At 44.6% G+C, this 25532-nt stretch overlaps 1 protein-coding gene across 2 annotated transcripts in view; it reads right to left on the reverse strand.

Annotated features, from left to right (window-relative positions):
* TPCN1 (two pore segment channel 1) overlaps positions 1 to 25532 on the reverse strand; it is a 94360-nt gene that overhangs the window by 66632 nt on the left and 2196 nt on the right. For both annotated transcript variants that reach the window (XM_040416652.1, XM_040416653.1), the window contains exons 2-10: positions 23083 to 23319; positions 21902 to 22011; positions 17262 to 17438; positions 17000 to 17113; positions 15303 to 15433; positions 13097 to 13185; positions 10911 to 10945; positions 8398 to 8456; positions 1877 to 1976 (exon numbers count right to left, since the gene is read on the reverse strand). In XM_040416652.1, the coding sequence (XP_040272586.1) occupies positions 1877 to 1976; positions 8398 to 8456; positions 10911 to 10945; positions 13097 to 13185; positions 15303 to 15433; positions 17000 to 17113; positions 17262 to 17438; positions 21902 to 22011; positions 23083 to 23188 (921 nt within the window). In that variant the 5' untranslated portion in view covers positions 23189 to 23319. The remainder of the gene's footprint in view (positions 1 to 1876; positions 1977 to 8397; positions 8457 to 10910; positions 10946 to 13096; positions 13186 to 15302; positions 15434 to 16999; positions 17114 to 17261; positions 17439 to 21901; positions 22012 to 23082; positions 23320 to 25532) is intronic.

A 25532-nucleotide genomic window follows, 5' to 3' on the forward strand; every position in this document is an offset into this window, starting at 1 on the left:
CTAATCACACAGCAGGACAAGTTACTTAACACTGAGGTAAAAGAGCCGCGTCATCATCCTCTCTGCTCTACGTGTCAGGGATTATGATTAGTGTTGAGCGAACTTGTGTTTTAAAGTTCTGCGTCCGAAGTTCGGGTTATCGAAGAATCCCGTTATGGATTCCACTACCACGGATCATAACGGAATTTGCAATTCATAACGGGATTCTTCGATAACCCGAACTTTTGGACGCAGAATTATGATCCTGAATACAGCTGATAAGATCTTCAGCTGAATCTCTGTGGGAATGAAGTTCATGAGGAGACATGAAGTCCAGAGAGGACGGACAGGACTGACTGTGGTAATGTGGGGCTGTGGTAATAGAGACTTCATACAAGTGATGTTGTTCATTAGCCACATCCCCACCTCCTCTAGGTACTTCATGTCTCCTCATGAACTCCATTCCTACAGAGATTCAGCTGAAGATCTTATCAGCTGTATTCAGGATCATAATCACTGATGAGCAGAGCAGAGAGGAGAGGAAGAGGAGATAGCTCTTTAGCTCAGTGCTCTTGTTATGATTAGGACAGGTTTTGTGTGTACTAATAGGACGGCGGCCATTTTGTTTCTCCTAATCATTGCTCCCTAGATAAAACGGGCCATTATAACTAATGAAAGGTATTTGGGAATATATTTATAATGAAGTAATATTTAAGTATTCTCCCTTTCTTAATTCCTGGAGAACCCTTTTGAAAAAGGACCAATAATATTTCCACCCCCCCCCCTTTGTGTTCTAGCAGTCATAACTTTTCTTTTTAATTCTGATTTATTTTTTATTTTGTGGGATATTTTTTGGTATATTTAGTGTATTAAATAAAATAATAAGTTAATTTTAGGGGGAAAGATAAAAAAAACAGCAATTTTTACATTCTTTTGAGGAATTTACTTACTGCGTTCACAATGTGCTAAAAGTGGCATAACTATTATGTGGGTCTGTACATTAATGATAATGTCACATTTCTATATATTTTTACTATTTTTCCTATTCTCCTGCAGCCTGTCAGCTCTGCAGCTCCTCCAGACTGATGGGGAGGGAGGGCAGCTGCTTTAACTGCTCATATCTCTGGTTTGCATTGTTTGAAAGCTGACATTCCAAGCTTTCAGAAAATACCAGAATGACAGCAATATCTTCTGTACATGGGAAGATATCAGTGTTAAAAACTGGGATGCAGTGAATGCAGCTAAAAGTGAAAGTAAAAGCAGGTTTTACTCGCGATTATTCCCGACTTGATTTCTAACAGTGATACCTCCTCTGTTGCTTGGACTAATGCTGTCATGTTGGTCTTGTGTGAAAGTCTGGTCAAACAATGCCAGCTTTCAAACAAGACCATTTCCATGCTTCTAGCTGCTACCGTCCAGGAGATATCAGCAGCTAAAGCAGCCTTCCCTACTTCCACTTCTGCCCAAGCTCAGCTGGGGCAGATCAGTTAGGTGGTTAAAGGGGGTTTCCGAGATTTATTTTACTGATGATCTATCCTCTGGATTAGGGGGGTACGACCCTGATCAGCTGTTTGCTAAGGCAGCAGTGCTTGAAGTACAGCCATGGCTTCCTTTCAGCTTACCAAGCACAGCGCCGTAAATTGTAAAGTGTCTCTGCTTGGTATCACAGCTCAGCTCTATTCACTTCAATGGGGCTGAACTGCTCTTAGACCACGTGACCGATTAACGTGAAATCACATGACGTAGGAAAAGCCAAAAAGGATAGGTCAATGTTAAAATCCTGGAAAACCCCTTTAAGCTTAAGGGGTATAGATCCTTTCACAAAAAAACATAGTACATATAAAATGTGGTGTGGTTGTCATAAAAGCCAGAGAAAAGAGCGCAGGAGTTAGCTCACCAGATTCATGATGAAATACAGCTCAATAGACAAGTACACAATAAAAAAGACGCAGGACCATCGATTGCGTGAATATGCCGGCATCATGACATCAGGGAAGCTATAATGCAGAAGTCAAAATTATTAAATGCATCTGGTAGTTTCTACAGTCTCATTCACTGAGCTTGTAAATGTGAGCTCATGCAACAAAATAATTTATTATTCACTGATAGCGGGACGTCGATAAAAAGTAGAAATTACTCTTACTGGCAATTGTGTTTTCCAATAACCTCCACAACGGCACTGAGAGGAGGGTGCCCCCCCCCCCAGGACAGGAAACAACGCAGGAGCACATTATTTAAAAGGCCTCCTCCCCCTTACCTTGCTGGCCCCGTTTTCCTTGTTGTCACCTTGGTATTGAAGGAAAAGTTGATCTGAGAGTCTGAAGGACTCTGTGGCTTCTAGGAAAGCCAACACAGTCCTCCTAACATCCATGTTGGGGAAATTCTTCTTTTTCGGTAGCTGGTTGTGGACAAAATGAAGGCAACGAGACTTCCTGATCACAGTGAAATCTGGAGACCATTTTGGGAAGGAACGAAGGGCAATGCCTTAGGATTATACGGTTGTCCAGTATAGTTAGGTAAGGTGGTCTACAGGAAAAGTCTTGTATTTCTTCAATCCTTCTCGCGGTGGTTATTGCCACTAAAAATACAGTTTTGTAGGTTAGTAGCTTCAAGGAAATTTTGTCCACTGGTTCGAATGGATGCTCCATTAATACTGAGAGGACTAAGTTTAGATCCCATGGTGGGATTACAGAATAGATGGTTGGTAACTTCCTTGTGGCCCCCTTAATGAAGCCTTTAATAAGGGGTGAGTCAGCTAATTGTTTATCTAAGAAGGCGCTAAGGGCGGATATTTGCACTTTTAGAGTGGCGGGTCGAAGACCTTTGTTCAAACCTGATTGTAAGTACTCAAGTATTTGAGGTATGTCGGGAAAAAGAGAATCTTTAGGGAAGGACAGGAAGACTTTCCAGGTTCTTAATTTTTTTTTTTAGGTAATCGGCTTACGACTCAGCATAAGAGTGGAAATGACTTCATCTGACAACCCTTTCTTTTTCAAGATTGACCGTTCAACTTCCAGGCCGTCAGGTTGAGCTATTTTAGTCCTGGATGATAAATCGGACCCTGATGGAGAAGGTCTGGGATTTGTGGCAAGGTCCAGAACACCCCCGCAGATAGTTTGAGGAGCAGGGGAAGCCAGGCCCTCCTTGGCCAAAACGGTTTAATGAGGATCACCTGAGACTGTTCTTCCTGTATTTTCATAAGCATCCTTGCTATTAGACTGAAAGGAGGGAATGCATACAGAAGAGTGTTTGGCCAAGGTTGGGATGGGGCATCTATCCAAAGTGGCTGATCTTGCCAGGAGAGGGAGCAACATTTTTCGGTCTGCCTGTTGTCCCCTGTGGCGAAGAGATCCAAGTCCGGATTTTCCCACCTTTCGCAGATCTTACGGAAGATCTGGGGGTTTAAAGACCATTCCCCTTCCTTTAAGGTTGTTCGACTGAGGAAATCGGCTACAAAAATTTTGTTCTCCCTTGACATGGATTGTGGATAAGGACAGAAGATTTCTCTCTGCCCAGAAAAATATGTCGTGAGCTAAGGCTGCTAGGGAGCGGCTTCTGGTTCCGCCCTGCTTGTTGAGCGACCGCTGTGGTGTTGTCCGACAGCACTTTTACGTGTTTTGAGGATAAGGGGGTGTGTAGAGAAGTGATCACTTTGTAAATGGCCGTAAGCTCTTTTAGATTTGAAGAGGCTTTTAACATATCTGGGCTCCATCTGCCCTGTACTATCTTCCAGCTTGTGTGGCCTCCCCATCCTGATCCACTGGCATTTGTGGTGATTATCTGATCTTTTTGTCTCCAATAAACCCCTGTGTTTAGGTTTTTCTCTTCTTTCCACCACATGAGGGATCTTTTTACAGAATTTGGGATGTAAACCTTCTTTTCTAGGGCAAAGATTGTTCCGTCACATGAGAAAAGAAGGAAGGACTGAAGCACTCGAGTATGGCTCTGAGCCCATCTGACTGACGGAATTGTGGAGGTGAGTAGACCTAGAACTGTCATAATGTTCCTGAGAGAGGCAGTCCTTAGACTGCAGAAAACGGGAGATCTCCAGTAACAACCTGGTCCTCTTTTCTGTTGGTAGAAAGGATATTCCAATAGAACTCCAAGGAAGATTTTTCTTCTGTCTGGGGACAGATCAGATTTTTAAAAATTTATGATCCACCCCAGGGTGGTCAAACAGTCCTGAACCAGGGAGAGATGGAGTCTGAGGAGTTCTTCTGAGCCGGATGCTATTAAGAAGTTGTCCAGATATGGTGTTATTAGAATTTTTGGGAAATGTAGGTGTTTTAGAAAGTCGGACATGATTTTGGAAAACACTCTTGGGGCTGAAGAGAGACCGAATGGAAGGGCTCTGAATTGGAAATGGCACAAATCTTCTCCCATGAAGACAACGATTCGTAAATATTTTTGATGGGGTGGATATATTGGAACATGGTAGTAGGCGTCCTGTAAATCGATTGTTGCCATGAAACAATCTTGAGGGAGCAGACTTACGGTAGATTTTATGGTTTCCATCTTGAACTTTTTGTATATAATCGACCTGTTTAGGGATTTTAGATGTGATATCAACCGAAAGGACCCGTTTGGATTTTGTACTAAAAAGATTGGAGAATAGAACCCCTTTCCATATTGATCTTTTGGGATCGGAAGAAGTACCTTCTTTTCTATTAAGGAGGAGATTTCTGACTCTAGACAAAGTTGTTTTTGTAGAAGAGACAGCTTTTTGTTTATTGTGAACTGATTTAACGGAGGGGATAAAAACTCCAATTTTAATCCTTCCTTTAGAGTGTTTATTACCCACGGGGAGGCATGGATTTGTTCCCGCGCAGGAATGAATCCCGTTAAGCTGCCTCCTACCCGACTTCTGGCGCCATTGGGTGGGGCGAGAAGAACTTTTGGGGTTAAGTAGGAACCCTCTACCCCTGCCTTTGGAAGATTGCCACTTTCTGGAGCCCTCTTTCTTTTTGGGGTCCACTCTGGCCTTTCTTTGGTTCTGAAACGACCGTCTCTGATGAAAGCACCTATTTTCCAGGGGTAATCTTTTCTTTTTATCAGATGCTTTTTCAAGGATGTCATCTAATCCAGAACCAAATAATCTGTCCCCCTCACAAGGGATGGAACACAGGCGACTTTTGGAGCCTGTGTCCCCTGACCAGGATCGAAGCCAAATTGTTCTTCGGGCCGTGTTTGAAAGTGCAGCTGATCTAGCGGAAAGTTTGACTGAGTCGGCAGAGGCGTCCGCTAGAAAGTTGGAGGCTTTTTTTTTTTTTAACATGGGTAGGGATGCAAGGATTTCTTCCCTAGGGGTACCCGCAGAAATGTGTTCTTCTAACTGATTAAGCCAGATCGATAGAGTTATGGCCGTACAAGTAGAGGAAATGCTTGGTCGTAGCATAGCCGTGTTAGTTTCCCAAGCCTTTTTCAGAACACTCTCTGATTTTTTATCTTCAAACGGAAGAGAAGTTTTTTTGGAGATGCGGGCAACCGGTGCATCTATTTTAGGTGTTTTGTCCCATAAATTAGTTTCGGACTCTTCAAAGGGGTATTTCCTTTTAAAAAAGAGTTTGTGACAGTCCTTTTTTCCGGGTCTTTCCGCTCTTTTGATATCAGAGATTTTATGTTGTTATGGATTGGGAATACCCTTCTATGTCTTTCTCCCAGACCCTGAAACATATGGTCTTGAATTGAATGTGACTCTTTAACATCTTCTATGTGCATAGTAGCACGGATGGTTTTTAGGAGACCGTCAGTTTCTTCTGGGAGAAATAAGGGTCTGCCTGAGCAGATTCCGAAACCAACTCCCCCTCATCAAGATCAAAAGGCAATTCAAAGGTATGGGATCTCTGGGTTGTGGATGGTCGTGGAGATTGAGACGCAATTTACCGTATATTTGGGCGTATAAGACGACCCCCAACTTTTCCATTAAAAATATAGGGTTTGGGCTATACTCGCCGTATAAGACTACCCCTGAATGCCCAGCCCTCCCTGTCCTCAAGACGAGCTTCTCCAGTCCAGGGAACTGACTGGGATCTGTGGATGGCACTGTTATGAGGAGGGGAATCTGTGGATGGCACTGTTATGAGGAGGGGAATCTGTGGATGGCACTGTTATGAGGAGGGGAATCTGTGGATGGCACTGTTATGAGGAGGGAGATCAGTGGATGACACTATATAGCATCTTATGCTAAATGTGTCATTCACAGATCCACCCCATAACAGTGTCATCCACAGATCCCCCTCCCCATAACAGTGCCATCCACAGATCCCCCTCCCCATAACAGTGCCATCCACAGATCCCCCCTCCCCATAACAGTGCCATCCACAGATCCCCCCTCCCCATAATAGTGCCATCCACAGATCCCCCTCCCATAACAGTGCCATCCACAGTTCCCCCTCCCATGTGACATCCACAGTTCCCCCTCCCCATGTGACATCCACAGTTCCCCCTCCCCATGTGACATCCACAGTTCCCCCTCCCCATGTGCCATCCACAGTTCCCCCTCCCCGCCGCTCAGAGGAGTATACATTTATTAACTGTAATCCGTAACTTTAAATCAGCGCTTATCTCTTTACTAGGGTACCTTACTCTCAGCTCCGATAACAGGCAGTGCGGGTGGCGCTCACTCACTGACGTCACACGCCTGCGCCGCCTAGTGAGTGAGCGCCGTGCGCACTGCTTGTTACCGGAGCTGAGAGGAAGGTACCCTAGTAAAGAGATGAGCGCTGATTTAAAGTTAAATTTACGGATTACAGTTAATAAATGTATACTCCTCTGAGCCGCGGGTCCCTGTATATTCTAACCCCCAGGCAAGCGTCCCTGTCACCATGGGAACGCCTGGGGGTTAGAATATACCATCGGATCTGAGTATACCCGGCGTATAGGACGACCCCGACTTTTGAAAAGAATTTCTCGTCTTATACGCGGGAAAATACGGTAAGTCCACAGCCGTATTCACTTCCTCCTTAATAATCGCTCTCAGGGACTCTAGGAAGGAGGGCGACTCCTCAGAAACGACCTTTTCTGTGCATTTCTAGCACAAAGGTTTTCTATTTTTTGAGGTGAAGGATTTTTTGCACCCTGCTTCCCCACTGGCTGGCTTGGGAGTCATGGTCTCAGTGCCCTAAAAGAGAAAAAAGGGCAGTAGGACCATGAATCCGACACCTGCACTTAGGGCCATCACCTCACCAGAGTGAAATTATTATTTTTTGCCCATAACCATACATCCCCCACAGTGATTTAACAATAGGGTTTTAACAACAGGGGTAACATAATCATTCTCCAGGGGAGGAGGTTTACCGGGCTGAGGGCAGAGGCAGCGGGATCACGAGGCTTCCTAGAGGCGTCCTCTGGAGCGAGCATGGCAGATCCGATTTCCTGTGAGCGTGGGCTGGATGACCGGCTTAATCGCAAATGCCGGCATTTCAGCCCCGCTCTTATCCCGTACGCCGAAATATTGCGAGATTCTCTTGCCCAAGGAGAATCTCGCCTGGTGACGTCATAGATCCTGCGCTATTTACCACTTCTCATGGGAAAAAAGCGAGCCCGGGGATGCCTGCACGCAGCTCTTACTCCGAGGGACGGGAAAGGGAGGCACGCGCGTCCCCGGGAAACCCGTCCCCTGCACCAGCCCTCCCACAGCGTGGGGAACAAAGAACCAGGCTGGGCGAAATGAAAATCTCCCTGTCACTGCAGGAGCGGCTCCTACGGATCCCGAGGACAGGAAACAATGACTGGATAGGTAAGGGGGAGGAGGCCTTTTAAATCATGTGCTCCTGCGTTGTTTCCTGTCTTGGGGGTGGGGGCACCCTCCTGTCAGTGCTGTGGAAAATAAAGGGGGACATTTATTAAGACCAGCGATTTAGATGCCGGTCTTAGTCCCTCTGCACCACAGATTGATGCGCCAAATTTATGTGGAGGCGCAGGCCCCTACATAAATTTGGCGCTTCCTCCAGCAGGCCGTGTGACATACTAATATCTACGCCAGCTCTCCTGCACAGGCACAGACAGCAGATATAGCGCAGCATTAGTCTTCTATGCTGTGGCTGTAGGCAACTTGTGAACTCTGTTTGTATCCAAAATACTATTTAGTGGACACAAAGGGGGTCATTTATCAAACTGGTAGAGTAGAACTGGCTTAGTTATCCATAGCAACTAATCAGATTCCACCTTTCATTTTCCAAAGGAGCTGTCCAAAATGAAAGGTGGAATCTGATTGGTTGCTATGGGCAACTAAGCCAGTTCTACTTTACACCAGTTGGATATTTCCCTGCCAGGGCCAGCGTTATCAGTGTTTTTTTCTATCTGTGACTTAATTTTAGTGAAAATCAATAAAGTTTAAAACATTTTATTTTTATCCACATCCCACTATCAATGAATAGTTTCCACAGGTCACTAAAGGTAGGAAAGAGATTCACTTACTTGGCAGTTGTCAAGAGTACAAACAGACTGACCAGACTGTTCTCAAGAGTGTTGAAATACTGCCAAAAAATGTAAATAGATTTTTTAAAGAATTAAAACATGTATTTCACTGCCTGATCAATTCTGCTTCAATCAATGCAAAAAAAATGTATTAGTACCATCAGAAAATAAAATAAAATGGTGTCAATCATCCAGAAGAACATTTGTGAGGTTAGACACTGATCTATATTCTAGTTTATCCCAAATGTGTTTGATGGGGTTGAGATCAGGACTGTGCGGCCAGACAAGTTCTTCCATATTAAAGGGATTTGGTCATGAGATTTGAGCCCTATAAGCTAAACATATGGCCAGGTCCGTACTAATAACATGAATCCTAAACTGCCCTTATTAAACCTGCTTGTGGCTCTATTAGCCCAAAAAACTGGTTTTTATAAGCTGTCACTCACCTACCTAAGGTGCCCAAGGGGTTTTACGTTAACCCAGGGTGCCCGCCCGCACCCCTCGCCGTCTGGTGCCCAGCGCCGCCTTCCTCACCTCAGCCCCGCCTCCGCAATCCTCCCGTCCCTCTGCTAGATCCGGCGCCTGCGCACTAGGCTCAGCCTGATGCGCCACGGACTCCTGGCAGCGGCTTCGTTGAGCGAAGTGCGCATGCGCCGGCCTGATGCGCATGCGCACTTCGCTCAACGAAGCCGCTGCCAGGAGTCCGCGGCGCATCAGGCCGAGCCTAGTGCGCAGGCGCCGGATCTAGCAGAGGGACGGGAGGATTGCGGGGCTGAGGTGAGGAAGGCGGCGCTGGGCACCAGACGGCGAGGGGTGCGGGCGGGCACCCTGGGTTAACGTAAAACCCCTTGGGCACCTTAGGTAGGTGAGTGACAGCTTATAAAAACCATTTTTTTGGGCTAATAGAGCCACAAGCAGGTTTAATAAGGGCAGTTTAAGATTCATGTTATTAGTACGGACCTGGCCATATGTTTAGCTTATAGGGCTCAAATCTCATGACAGAATCCCTTTAAACTCCCCCGACCATGCCTTTATGGACCTTGCTTTGTGCACTGGGGCACAGTCATGCTGGAACAGAAAAGGCCTTCCCCAAACTGTTCCCACAGAGTTGGGAGCATAAAAGTGTCCAAATCTCTTGGTATGTTGTAGTATTAAGATTTCCTTTCCCTGGAACTAAGGGGCCTAGGCATTGTACTTGGTGATGTAAGGCTTGCATGCAGCTGTCCAGCCATGGAGATCCTGAGGCACAGTCTTTGTGCTGATGTTCATGGCAGAGGAGGTTTGTACTCTGCAGTTATTGGGTCAGCAGAGCATTGGTGACTTATGGTGACCCCGCTCTGTAACTTTATGTGGTCCTTTGTGGCTGAGGTGCTGTGATTCCTAAACGCTATCGCTTTACAATCCTACCAGTCACAGTTCATTGTAGAAAATCTAGGAGGGAAGAAATTTAATGAACTGACTTGTTAAAATGGTGGCGTCCTATTACAGTACTACACTAGAATTCAGTGAACTCTTTAACTTAAACCAATGTCTGTAAAAGCAGACTGCACGGCTAGGGGCTGGATTTTATACACCTGTGACAATGGGACTGAATTCAATGATTAAAGAGGACCTTTCATGGGTCCAGACATTCTGAAATAACTAGCAGGTAATATAGGGCACTGTGCAGGGATGTAATATCGCTTACTAGTTTGTCTGGGCGCTGCTCCGTTTGCCCGCTGTGCCCCCCTTTCACATTTACCACCTGGTATGCTAATTAATAGCATTGGTACAGGGCGGAGGAGACTGGCCTGTTTCTCAATGGGCGTCTCCTTCTCCCTGGCTGTAGCGCGGTCCAATCACAGTGGAGAGCGTCACAGCCAGGGAGAAAAAAAAAATAACTCACCTTCTCCCTGGCCGTGACGCTCTCTGCTGTGATTGGACCGTGCTACAGCCAGGGAGAAGGAGACGCCCATTGAGAAACAGGCCAGTCTCCTCCTCCCTGTACCGATGCTTTTCATTAGCATACCAGGTGGTAAATGTGAAAGGCGGGCACAGCGGGCAAACGGAGCAGCGCCCAGACAAACTAGTAAGCGATATTACATCCCTGCACTGTGCCCTACATAACCTGCTAGTTATTTCATAATGTCTGGACCCATGAAAGGTCCTCTTTAAGAGGTGCATCCCAATACTTTTCTCAATATAAGGCCTATTGCACACGACCGTATGGCTTTTTCAGTGTTCAGCGGTCCACAAAAAACTGATTCGCAAAAAATACGAATGACATGTTATGCGGACAATAATAGGACATGTTCTAACTTTGAATGGAAAAACGGAAATACGGAAATGGAATGCATATGGAGTACATTCAGTTTTTTTCACTGACCCATTGAAATGAATGATTCCGTATAAGTAACACAAAAAAACGGAACGTAAACGGGAAAAAAAAACGTTTGTGTGCAAGAGGCCTAATATGTGTGTGTATGTAGATAGCTAGATATTTTACATACATATATATTATATATATAACTTACCGGATCAGATGGATTAGGAGAGAACAAGTAGAACCCTAAAAAGAGAAAAATGAACAAAAGAATTTACTAATAATATATAAAAGGTTTGCTGACATAGACATTATGATGGTGTAGTAAGGTTAGCACAGATCTGTTGGTGTTACTAGCAGAGACTGCACACTGCCATTGGTGACGGATGGATGGCAGCAGATAGTAGATGCTGGTCATGGTACAGTCATGTAAATGAAGCTCTGGGAGCTCCTGTAAATTCACATATATTAAACTGCTCATACGCATTATATTTTTGTCAGCTAAACCCACAGAGAACGTCAGGTTCGGCCGACAGTCTAGTGTGTGTGGGGACTCTTCCCTGACAGATGATGTGGGGAGAGAAGGATCAGGCAAGGTGAATATTTTTACCCAATCTTTTAGCTCTCCTGGGATATAAGTCTCCGGCAGTGGTTTTCTCCCCACTGAATACACATACATGTTCAGCCAAGTTGTATGTGTATGGAGAAGCCTGGAGGGAGTCAGGAGAAATAGCCGTCAGCCCAACGATCGTTCCACCGACGGCAAATGAATGTGTACGGCCAGTTTTAGACTGACCACACATTCTAGCACATTCAGGCTAAATTCACACTGTGTTCTGTGCTTAAAGGGGTTCTCCGGGCTTTTAATATTGATGACCTTATGAAGGGAAGGCGCGCTCTGTGCGCTCATGCCATCTCCCTTCTCTCTTCCTGCTCGCCATAGACATAGCAGCAGCGAGCCGAAGCGATACTGAAATGTGCAGATGACTACGTTTTTCAGTAAAGACGGAATACAGGGTCCTGATGCTTTTGACACACATTTGCCCATCAAAGTCTATGACCACGTCGACATATAAGCCTGGACAGTTGGGCCAAGTACAGCAATGAGCACCTCACAAAGCTAGACATATTGGAAAATCTCAGGGGGAGAACGCTCACAAAAACAAATCTTTTTTTTCACCAGCCATGATCTATGAGGTTTTTGGTGCTTCAGACTCCAAGACACCTGGACATTTATAGTCTTCCTGAAGTTGACACAGATTGTAAGGAAACGTTATGTCTACAGTATAGATGGAAGTCTGCTGCTTTTGTCAGAATACTTCAACTAGTTCAAAATTCTAAGGCCTCCTGCACACGACCGTATGGCTTTTTCAGTGTTTTGCGGTCCGTTTTTCAGTTTTTTGTTTCCGTTTCTGTTCCGTTTTTCCGTTCAGCATATACAGTAATTACATAGATAAAATTGGGCTGGGCATAACATTTCAATAGATGGTTCCGCAAAAAAACGGAACGGAAACGGAAGACATATGGATGCATTTCCGTATGTGTTCCGTTTTTTTGCGGACCCATTGACTTGAATGGAGACACGGAACGTGATTTGCGGGCAATAATAGGACATGTTCTATCTTTAAACGGATCGGAAATACGGAAACGGAATGCATACGGAGTACATTCCGTTTTTTTTGCGGAACCATTGAAATGAATGGTTCCATATACGGAAAGCAAAAAACGGCCAGTAAACAGGGAAAAAAAACGGTTGTGTGCAGGAGGCCTCACGCTGAGTTCACTTCTGAATCGATGGTCCATTGCATATTTTATCATATTTGCGTAGCAAGCTATTTTTCCATTAAAATGGTAGACCCCCCAAGGGCAGCATTATAAGTATATGCACCGCTGCTGTCTGTCATATGACGATTCCAGTACTCCGTCATTTTCAGTTTTCTGCTACAATAATGGAGCAAAAAAACTGTAATTGTCAAGGTTCATGTGAACTCGGCCTTAGTGTAACACAATGATCTCAGAAAAGTACAAGTGTGTCAATGCAAATGTACAATATTTCCCATGGTGCACAGAATACAATAGGTCCTAGAAATAGTTTATACCATGGGGAATAGGTTTGTGAATACCCCATATGGCTCCCCACCAGCTGTTAGGGGGAATAATGGGTAGAACATGCCGGATCCTTTGTTCTGAAGGGAGATAAGCCATTGTCAGAGGTCTTCTCCTCTCCCCATAAAGGACACATGCACCCTTGGCCAAACAAAGCGTGCATGTATGTGTATGGGGGTCCGGGAGGAAGTCAGCTACTGAAGGTGTATTTTAGGTGTATTTTAACAGCCAGGGCTAATCCGTTGATGCAAATAAGTAGGACACAAATATATCTATAGTGAAAGAACATACCCAGGATGGCAAATATCACCATGAAGAATAAGAGGAGAAGCAGGATATCTATGAAAGGTGGCAGAGACTGGAAAATCTGACGCAGGTTCCTGTAGAGCAAATGCACAATCTTAATCCAGAATTTTCAATGACCGCTTAGACTCCTAAAGACACCGCTGACATCATTATTTCAGTACTAACTGGTGCATAACACGTACACTATGTGCATTAGCATACACGTCTGAACAAAAGAGGCTGCTGTTTACTGATCTGAAATTTTTACTTAGCACTTTGAGCTTATAGTGATGTCCTGACGAGTACCACTAAGGGACAATGTGGCTCCAAGGATGTGTACAGGTTAAAGGGCTTATCAGAGGCTGGAAATGGCCCCCCATATGCCCGGGCCCCTCACACCGATTCTGCCGCTGCTTCTCCCCGTGCGCGGATGAAAACATCCGATGTCGAGAGGGGGCGCAGCCAATGGCAGGCGGTGACGAGCCTCTGTAGCGTCACCCGAACCATGTTTTCCTCCGTGCACGGGGAGAAACAGCTACGGCAGTGCGGGGACCAGGAGCGGCGCGGGGAGCCAGGCAAGTATATTTAGTGTGAGGGGCCATTTCCAGCCTTGGGTAACCCCTTTAAAAGAGGGGTTTCAGGACTTAACTACTGATGACCTATCAATATAAGATGGGTGCGGGTCCAACTCCAGGTATCCCCACCGATCAGCTGTTTTCACGAGCCATGGCGCCAGAGCCAAATAAATGGTAGAAGTGAGAATTAAGCAGCCACCACACCGTGTGTGAAGATGGGTAGTTCCAAAGTCTGCATGAGTGCAGGGAGTTGGACCACCGCCCATCTGATATTAATGACCTACCCTAAGGATACTGTAAGTCTCTGGAAACCTCTTTAATGATTTTACCATGTGGTGCCGGTCCATAGTCCTGCTGTAAATGCATAGCGGGTCGGAAATGCTCAATCACCTCTGCAGCTCAAAAGTTTGAGTTTAACACTCTGTGGAATATATTGGCGCAATACACACATTCTTATTATTCACATGCTGTTGAGTCGAGCAGTTGAAAGACCTACTGAAGGATCTGTGCTCAAGCCTGATGATGTCACCATGCGCTCCCAGGGTGATGTCATCACGCTTGAGCGCAGATCCTTTGGCAGGTCCTTCAGCATCAAGAGATGAGCGACTGCCTCTGTACGTACAAGTGGATGAGATGAGTAATTTATTATAAATTTTTTGGGCTTAAAAAACAAAACAAAAACACATTAGGATACATGCAAATGCCAGTGAAAAAAAACGTCCATTAAAAACAGACACACAGTCAGTTTTTCATGGCCATTTTGCATCAGTGTGTGCATCCATTTTCTGTCAGTGTCTCAGTTTTGAATCCATTTTTCATGACCCCCATGGTGCCAGCTAAAATAATGTTTCTCACAGTGTAAATTTTTCTATAGTGCCCCCAGCTAAAATAATGTCCTCCAAAAAAAAACTCACCTCATACACTTGCTCGCGCTGCAGAAGTCTCTTCATTGAACAGGACCTGCGTGGTTACGTCATCATGCATATCGCAGGTCCTTCGGAAGGTCCTGTTCAATGAAGAGAGAAGAGACTGCTGCAGGGGCAAGGAAGTGGATGAGGCGAGTTTTTTTTTTTTTTTTTTTAGAGGCCATATTGTTAAAGTGTACCCATTTTTAACCGCCGTTAGACGGGTACACTCCTGTCCAAGCGGCTGTTAAAAACAGTCCCATTGATTTCAATGAGGCCCGTCTGGCCGTTAAAAAAAAGGCCAAAAATAGGACGTCTAATTTTTAGATGGACGCTATTCACTGGCTGTTCAAAGAACGGCCATGTTAATAGCCCCATAGACTTTCATTGGTGTCATTCAGTCATGTGCAAGAGGCATTATTACAGCTGAGGGCCACTATGCTAGACATTATTACTGCTAGGGGCCACTGTGGGGGGACATTATGTATACTGCAGGGGTTGGGATTTTATGAAAAAAAGCCAATGAAAATCATCCATTTTTAATGAACAGATGCAAACGGTCATTTAAATATCCAGATGGCCATAAAATGGATGCAAAACTGGTTGAAAAATTGCCATAAAAAACTGACATTTGAATGAATGAATAAAGCCCAAGTAGCTAGTGGTACACATTCATATTTGTAATAACACCTACTACTACTAATAAAAAAAAATCTTACAAACCATTCTTACCTTCGTACAGCCCCACAATATCTGCAGTCCACAAAAAAAATAGGTCGCAATGCTCTCGTTACCCGTACATGAGAGGTTTGTCGGATTAGCACCACAATAGCTTCAACAAACTGAACCAACAGCACAGAACTCTGCAGAGAAGAAAACAAACTGTTCTCCATGGCCTTTCCACAAGTCAAAAAAAATAAAAAATAACAAATGACAAAGGTGGTCTTCTGTAAAAAGAGGCTTTCCAGGAAACAACTGATCAATGTGCGAATACTGGGGGTCCACCTTGAATACACCCACTGATCAGCAATACAAAGAGATCACACCATGGATATCCCATGAGCAATGTAAAAAATTAAAATCGGACATCATATAGTACACGACCATGTTTTTTTTTTACAAAGCTACAGCCAGCCCGGTACCTCACATGAGGCGGCTGAGGACACAACTTTACCCAGTCATTGCTCCCCTAAATTTATTTCAAGCTGGCAGCTCAGTGGTCATGTCCTTTCTCAGGGGTAGTGTCCTTTGTCTGCAGCTGGTGGCAGTTGAAAGATAGAACTGAACATGCGCGTCCACCTCACTGAGGTGGACAGAGAAATTACAAAAAGAACAGCAGGTTTAAGTATATAAAATTATAAAAGTATTCAGAATATTTTCATGGGACAACCTCTTTAACCCTTTCGCTACCAGCGATGTGTAAACATGGCGCCTGCTAGCACGGGCACCATGGCCGGCAGGTCTCTGCTGTTTCGTATAGCAGAGATCTGCGGCTAATTACCATGACCGGCAATAATGCCGATCGCTGTAATTAAAGGCTTTAGATGCCGTGATCAAGTGAGATCATGGCATCTATATGCTCAAAAAAAACGGAAGCTCGCGCTTCCAGGCTTCCTACCGTGGCCTCCTGCGGCCAATGGGGACATCGGTAGTTGCCCTGAACACTGTAAGCCTCGCTGACGAGGCTTATAGTGTTCATGCTGCAATTCTTATTTTGGCCACCAGATGGCAGGCCAGGATAAGAAATGAACAATCTGGAGTCCAAAACTCATTTTAAAGCACAAAATTAAAAATTAAAAACTGAATTTATAGGCTCATATATGAGCTTCAAAATCATCACAAAAAATAAAAAAAATATATAAAAGATTTAAAAAAAATTTAAAAAAAACAACACACTAAAAGTTTAAATCACCCCCCTTTCCGTATAATAAAAAAATAAATAAATATCTAAATAACAATAAATATAACCATCATGGGTATCACCGCGACCGAAAACACCCCTATTAAAATACCAAAAATAACTTCCAATATGGCGAATGGCGTAACAGAAAAAAAGTGTCAAAATGGCTGATTTGCCATTTTTTTATTGCTTCTCTTACCCAAAAAGAATGTAATAAAATGTGATCAAAAAGTCACACACATCAATAAAAACTATGGATTGTGCCACAAAAAACGAGCCCCTATATAGCTCAGTAGACATAAGTATAAAAGAGTTATGGGGGTCAGAATATGGTGATCTAAAAAAAAATTTGTTTTTTTCAAATTTGGAGAACCTCTTCAAGCCCTAAGTACTAAGAAAGCAGGACTGGGAACCTTCACTAGATCCCCGCCTACCATGACAACCACTCAGAACCTTGCAACCATATTGTGGGGGGCATGAACAAGTGACAGAGGGAGGGCAGACCTTTCAAGACTGTTCAAAGACTGACCTTCAACATTGTCCTTCGATGCGTCAAAAAACTCCAACAACCAAGCCACCTCATCTTCATGCAAAGTTCAAAAACAACCAATGCCAGCGCCAGCAATTCCAGAGTAGCATGAACCTGAAATAATGCAATTGAAGAAAGGAAGAAGACAACTTAACACAAGCAATTTCAGCCTTTCTACTCCAATTTTTGACTGTAAAAAAAATAAAAAAACAAAAACGATATGGACCCTACACTGACAGAAAACACTGATATTCATACATACATAGATGTCAAGGCGAAGAAAGGGGACAGCTGGTGCCTCGCACAAGGAAAGAAGCAGCAACAGAAGCCCGGTACTTAGTTCCAGCATGTAGAATAAATGATTGTGGGCAAAAAGGTAAGCAGCAAGCGCTTTCGGGTCCCGTGGATGTGTATAAAACTTGTCATTATTCTTCCCCTCCTGTAAATTATAAGGAACACATCAGAGATCACAATTAATGTTCAGCGAATAAAAGTAAAAATACAATTTCTAGCTTGAGTAAACCAGACTGGAGAAATAAAGTCAAAGAACAAACAGCATAAAATCCCGTTTCTACTCTAGGGGCATGTTCACACAACGGATTTTTGGCACAGGTTTCAGTGTGTTGAAAAAACGTGCTGAATCTGCCCTAAAACCGCCTTTTCAAGAGGAAGCCGTACCACAGTTCATGCGGCTGAGGATTTTTCACGTGCGGTTTTTCCAGATTGTGCCAAGAATGTACATGTCCGTTTTTTGGAGTGGCTACCGTGCGGACCCCTCGGAAGGCCGTGGTGGGAGCCTGCTCGCAATTTAGCTTCATTTAATGGACCGCAGCATTTATAATGGAGAATTACGGCAGAAATAGATATGAGGCGGATTTTGACGCGGTCACAAAGACAACACATTGGCAATGATCCGTCCAAGAGATACAACCAGCATACCCACAAAGCTGTCTGTGTATAAACCAGGGATAATGTACCCTACTGTAAATGATAAGAATATCCCAAAATCACCCAGAAGATCTGTGACTATATAAAAGCACGTGGCTGCATACAGGTTACACAAGGCTCCTCCAGCCACTTATCGCCACATCTGGTCACACATTAGTAGACCGTCTGCAGTCTACATGTAGCTTTTCTTGAATGGCACTACTTTAGCAGTACCGCCCCTTCATTTTCAAGATTAGTAGGGGTTCCCTTGCCGATCAGAGAGTGATGCTAAAATAAGACAATAAGTATTACTCACCAGGAAAATACACCGACACTCCCGTGCTGCTGCTGGTGTCTGTCCATGACCTGGCTGCAGTGACTGCGAATAGCTGCAGCCGTCACGTCGTCATCCGTACAGGACAACAACAAGCACCGGAGCAAAGGCGTGTGATACTTTGTAAGTTTTGCACATCCTCTAATTTCTGCCACATTTCTGACAAAACCAACCAATAAGGCAAGGTAATGGCAGGAAGTATGGCAGAGCATATAACAGATATCCAGATGTGATAGAATCGTGAAAAACAAGTTACCTTCAGTTAATTATTTGTTAGGTGACAGTACTGCCCTTTGCTCAGCATTAATATCAGCGAGATTTACTTTTCACATTTCAGATTGCAAATTAGGGGCTCAGTGTGAATGCAAAACCGCTATAAATCCACTGAACGCCTAGGGAATTCTTACAAGATTTCTTCAAAACGAACATTTACATAGAACTTTCCGTCATTAATGTGGATTTTAAAAGTTGCTAATTATGGTGCACCATAATTTGCGACTTTTAATCTTCTCGGCACTTTTCAAAAGTGCCGTTAAAGGGGCGGGGCTTCGTGGGAGGGGAGGGGCTTTGCACTGAACAGCCGGATTTACTATAACTTGCACCAGAAACGGCCATCATTTATAGGTGAAATCTACTTCAGCCCCTAGCTGGCATAGCCATCAATATCTGGCGTATGGAAGGCCAGAGGTGCGACTAATTTATTAGGAGGCTTCTGCCACGTGCATCTCACGCCTACACAGGGCGATCAAGACTGGCCCTCACTATTTCATCACTTTCCTGCTAGGCTTTCTAATTCAGGGACATTTAATACACGGTATTTGCAGGGGTTTTATTATTCCTTTTATTTCTACAATGTTATGTTTTTCACAAGTGAAGAGTAAACTTCAGGTACTACATACTCACTTCCTGCCCTTGGAAACCTTTTAGTTGGTGTCCGTTAAAGGGGTAGTGCAGGGGTTTTATACTGATGAACCATCCTCAGGATAGGTCATCAAAATCTGATCAGTGGGGGTCCAACTCCCAGCACCCCCACCAATCAGCTGTTTGAAGAGGAGGCAGCAATCCATGCAGCGCTGCTTCCTGGTCTTTAGGGTCCATTCACACGTCTGCAATTCTGTTCCGCATTTTGCGGAACGGAATTGCGGACCCATTCATTTCTATGGGGCTGCACGATGTGATGCCCGGAACCGGAACTGCGGATCCGCACTTTCGGGTCCGCAATTCCGTTGCTGAAAAAAATAAAACATGTGCTATTCTTGCCCGCAATTGCGGACAAGATTGGGCATTTTCTATTAAGTGCCGGCGATGTGCGGTCCGCAAAATGCAGAACGCACATCGCCGATGTCCGTGTTTTGCAGATCCGCATCGTCTCCTGTGGAGCGGCGGCGTAGTGTAATTACAAGTACTCGCTCCATTCCATCCGAGAAGATTTGCAGTGTAATGAAGAGGAAGCAGCATTTGCATAGAGCGCTGCCTCCGCGTCAAAGCTGATCAGCGGGGTTGCTGGATGTCGGACCCCCGCCGATCAGAAATTGATGAGAATAGATCATCAATATAAATCACTGCACAACTTCTTAATTTGAAGCATTAGACCATTTTTTAAAGACTATACCATGAAAAGACGGTAGCCTACATTTACTAAAGGGATTGTGCTTAGATCTGGCCGTAAAAGGCACCAAAACTTCAACACAATTCTTGGCATCTAGTTTTAGAAAAAATCCACTGCATCTAATCGTTCAGGAGGTCTGGGCCTAGCAAAAAGCAGTGGGCTCGAGATGTCTCAGTTTGACACAAAATTCTGTTGCAGAGTAAGCCAACCAATAAGTGATAGAAAGCTGGCCGAAAGTGTCCATCACTCCATCAGTGGAATCTTTAGACTAGAGCGTGTACATTTTATATCCGCCCCACTATACCCCATTGATGTTCCTGTTTTATCACATCTAGAGGATACCTGCAGATTACACTGTATACTCCACGTTATTGTCATTAATCTTTATCAAGTTTTATCTTGAAGAGGCCGATCTGCTCCGATTCTCACTTTATATGGAGTACACCGCTTCAGCGGACAATGCCATGCACACCATTTTACAGAACTGATTGGGACAAAGAAAGTATAAAACTTATTTCAGATGAGCGTGTCCAGTGAGGAAAACAGGCTCCGTGTGGGAGCGCGATTCCCCGTTATGGACACTGCTCCTTTCTCATAAGCGCACGGCATTATACTGACTTATAATGCTGCGAGTCTGTGGCCGACCTCGAATCTGCTGAATTCAGTAGATGTAAGGTCAGGCAGAGACACACAGCATTATAAATCATTACAATACCGTGCGGCCCTGTGAAACAAGAAGTGTCCATAACGGGAAATCACACTCCCACACGGAGCCTGTTTTCCCTCAATGGACATGCTCATCTGAAAGAGGCCTTAAATGGGGTTCTCAGGGAATTAAGAAAATGAAAATACGTAAATATTACTTTATTATAAATATATTCCCAAATACCTTTCATTAATTATAAAGGTTTGTTTTGTCTAGGGAACGATCATCAGGAGAAATAAAATGGCCGCTGTTCTTTTAAAATCTGTCCTAATCACACAAGAGGACAAGTTACTTCAGAACACTGAGCTAAAGAGCTGCCTCATCCTCCTCTCCTATTTGTCAGGGATTATGATCCCTGACAAATGATCTTCAGCTGAATCTCTGTAGGAATGGAGTTCATGAGGAGACATGAAGTACAGAGAGGAGGGTGGGGGTAATAAGCAGCAGCTCTTGTATGTAGTATTCATTACCACAGCGAGGAGAATTAGGCAGCTGTTTAGCTCAGTGTTGTGGGGGTAATGAGCAGCAGCTCTTGTATGCAGTATTCATTACCACAGCGAGGAGGATGAGGCAGCTGTTTAGCTCAGTGTTGTAAAGTAACATGTCCTGCCGAGTAATTAGGACAGGTTTTATGTGTACTATTTTATTTCTCCTGATGATTGTTATCTAGACAAATCGATCCATTATAACTAATAAAAGGTATTTGGGAATATATTTATAATAACGTAAAATTTAAGTAATTTCATTTTCTATATTCCTAGAGTACCCCTTTAAGAAGAATTGACAGTGTGTGAGAACTATCCAGTCTTCACAAAATGACGGGTTTTGCCATGCCTCATCCCAGCTGTCGTTAGTGTGAACTCCTCATCTTTATTCCCAATTATTTTTAAAGGATATTCCGTAAAATGATCTTTAAAAGGGTCAACCAGGATTTTTATATTGCCTATTCTCAGCATGGACCATTAATATATGAATGGACCATCAATACATGAATCAGCTGTTCCCAAGTAGCTCCATCCACTGTGTAGAGGACGGAGCTGGTTACTGCAGCGCTGCTCCCATTCACTTCAGTGGTAGCAGGGCTGCATTACCCAGCTCCATCCACTACACAGTGAAAGAATCTGTCTACTGCAGAACAGCTGATTGGTGGGGTTGTGTGATGTCGGACCCTCGTCATTCAGATATTGGTGGCCTTTCCTGAGGATAGGCCATCAATATAAAACTACTGGATCCCTTTAAGTAGTTTCTGCTATGCATTCCTTACACATCACTGTTTCCAGGACCCAGTATATAAAATAGAAATGTCTGCCATGAAGATTCTCTGACCTGGAGGTAGATGGCAGCTTCCTGATAGCGCGTCTCCCAGATGAGGTCGGCGTCCTCAGGCATGTGAACTTGCTCCATGTTTTCTGGGTGGCACTCATACTCGTCTGTAGCTGAAGGGAAGTTTGCAGATCTTACAAAATTTAGTAAAAGGAAAGCGGTCATGCAGTTTACAACTGATGGCTAACAGCTCCGTTACCCATTAACGCAACACTCTAAAAATAAATCCTCGTGTGACGCCGAGAACATCAGGCTTCCACACCGTAAATATGCAGAATAATCAAAACTATAGGCCCTAGCCAGGAACTAGTCATGAAATAAGTAGGTGTGCAGCCAGCGGAGATGCAGAAACCACCGCCTGGCTGGATGAGGCTTGCCCCACTAAAATCTGTTGTTCTCCCAGGTAGACATGTTTTGACACTCCTTTAATCTGGACCAATAAACCATGTGAGACCTGCTCCTATCTCCAGAATGGGGCTCCCAGAGTGAAGGGAGAGCATACCACACATGCGCAGCCATCCTCCACTCACCATTACGGCAGTTCCCAAAATAGTCAAGCCCTTTGAAAGTCTCATAGCAGTGAATGGAGAGGACGCCATACATTCACAGTGTGCTGTCCTTCACATTTGAGACCCCATTCTGGAGATAGAAGCAGGTCTCAGAAGTGAGACCCACACCTATCTGATATTTGTGGCATATCCTAGTGATATGGCACAAATGTTCAGACGGGAGTACCCTTTTAATGGGGTTTTCCTATCTAAGACATTGATGGCCTATCGGTAGGATGTGCCATAATTGTCAGCTAGATGCAGGTCTCAGAGTGAGACATGGACCTATATCCAGAACGGGCCCCTCAAAGTCAAGGAAAGCGCATGCGCCACCACCCTCTATTCGCCTCTAAAATAACAAAGCACTGGCTCAGCTATTCCGGCAGTCCCATAGCTTGCTTTTGAGTTTTGTCATACTTACCTAGTCTAGGAAATCAATATGAGAAAGATAACTCAGATTCCTCACTGTAATGGATACTGACTTGATATTGAATATTCTAGCTACACTAAATACACGGTGAGGAGTCTTCTTACCGCATGAGAAGTCCAGGGTGATGGAGACTCCCATCTACCTAGTTACCACAAGAGGCTCTTTTGACCATATCGTCCAACAGAAACAAATAGAAAGAACCTTACCTAATGCCACATCGCTGGTATTATCCACCTCAGGAACATTAGCACACCCTCCGTTTTCTTCTAAAATGAATAAGAGCGGTTCATCGTCCTCCTGATTTCCAGACATGGTGCCTACGTGTCTTTCATCTGCAGACTCTTCCCATTTATACAAAATGGAGAACCAGATATGGAGTAACGCTCACATTTTGGAATGACCCTGAAGAAAAGCACCTTCAGATCTTTAAGATCACAGGGGCACTGCAGATAAGAGGTTTTAAGGGTCATCAAATCATGAAATACATTTTAGTAACAGCAGCAAACGATCTCTCATTTTATATAGATTTAGGAGGAGGCAAATTACATTTTTACATTCATTAACTCAAAGTCACAAGTATTACATTCATCATGTACAGAACTTCCTCACGCAACAGTCTTATCTGCTCAATTGAGAAGCTTTTATGAAAACATCTCCATGGAGTCTTCAGCTCCACACTTGCATGTCTGTCTAAGGGCTCATGCACACGAATGTACACTGCTCAAAAAAATAAAGGGAACACAAAAATAACACATCCTAGATCTGAATTAATTAAATATTCTTCTGAAATACTTTGTTCTTTACATAGTTGAATGTGCTGACAACAAAATCACACAAAAATAAAAAAATGAAAATCAAATTTTTCAACCCATGGAGGTCTGGATTTGGAGTCACACTCAAAATTAAAATGGAAAAACACACTACAGGCTGATCCAACTTTGATGTAATGTCCTTAAAACAAGTCAAAATGAAGCTCAGTAGTGTGTGTGGCCTCCACGTGCCTGTATGACCTCCCTACAACGCCTGTGCATGCTCCTGATGAGGTGGCGGACGGTCTCCTGAGGGATCTCCTCCCAGACCTGGACTAAAGCATCTGCCAACTCCTGGACAGTCTGTGGTGCAACGTGACATTGGTGGATAGAGCGAGACGTGATGTCCCAGATGTGCTCAATTGGATTTAGGTCTGGGAACCGGCGGGCCAGTCCATTGCATCAATGCCTTCGTCTTGCAGGAACTGCTGACACACTCCAGCCACATGAGGTCTAGCATTGTCTTGCATTAGGAGGAACCCAGGGCCAACCGCACCAGCATATGGTCTCACAAGGGGTCTGAGGATCTCATCTCGGTACCTAATGGCAGTGAGGCTACCTCTGGCGAGCACATGGAGGGCTGTGCGGCCCTCCAAAGAAATGCCACCCCACACCATTACTGACCCAATGCCAAACCGGTCATGCTGTAGGATGTTGCAGGCAGCAGAACGTTCTCCACGGCATCTCCAGACTCTGTCACGTCTGTCACATGAGATCAGTGTGAACCTGCTTTCATCTGTGAAAAGCACAGGGCGCCAGTGGCGAATTTGCCAATCTTGGTGTTCTCTGGCAAATGCCAAACGTCCTGCGCGGTGTTGGGCTGTAAGCACAACCTCCACCTGTGGACGTCAGGCCCTCATATCACCCTCATGGAGTCTGTTTCTGACCGTTTGAGCAGACACATGCACATTTGTGGCCTGCTGGAGGTCATTTTGCAGGGCTCTGGCAGTGCTCCTCCTGTTCCTCCTTGCACAAAGGCGGAGGTAGCGGTCCTGCTGCTGGGTTGTTGCCCTCCTACGGCCTCCTCCACGTCTCCTGATGTACTGGCCTGTCTCCTGGTAGCGCCTCCATGCTCTGGACACTACGCTGACAGACACAGCAAACCTTCTTGCCACAGCTCGCATTGATGTGCCATCCTGGATAAGCTGCACTACCTGAGCCACTTGTGTGGGTTGTAGACTCCGTCTCATGCTACCACTAGAGTGAAAGCACCGCCAGCATTCAAAAGTGACCAAAACATCAGCCAGGAAGCATAGGAACTGAGAAGTGGTCTGTGGTCACCACCTGCAGAACCACTCCTTTATTGGGGGTGTCTTGCTAATTGCCTATAATTTCCACCTGTTGTCTATCCCATTTGCACAACAGCATGTGAAATGGATTGTCACTCAGTGTTGCTTCCTAAGTGGACAGTTTGATTTCACAGAAGTGTGATTGACTTGGAGTTACATTGCATTGTTTAAGTGTTCCCTTTATTTTTTTGAGCAGTGTATATCGCGGACCCGTTGTTTGCGGGCAATACGGGCCCGGACGTTTGTGCACCGCATTATGGACACGGACTCATTAACTTGAATGTTCTATTTTTTTGTGGTGCAGAGGGATCACGGACCCATTCAAGTTGAATAGGTCTGCATCTGTCTGCGGAAACCGCGTGGATGTTGCCCGTCCATTGGGGACAGAAAATTGCAAATTGAACCTGCCCTTATCCCAAGTATGGGACCCCATAATGCACTGCTGTGAATACAGAACAGGCCATGCATGTGCAGCTTGTTCCATTCACAACAGCACGTGACAGGGTCCCATTCTTGACACAGGAGCGGGGCCCTCACCTGTCGGACATTTATGGTATA

This window comes from Bufo bufo, chromosome 2, assembly GCF_905171765.1.
Source record: "Bufo bufo chromosome 2, aBufBuf1.1, whole genome shotgun sequence".
NCBI lineage: Eukaryota > Metazoa > Chordata > Amphibia > Anura > Bufonidae > Bufo > Bufo bufo.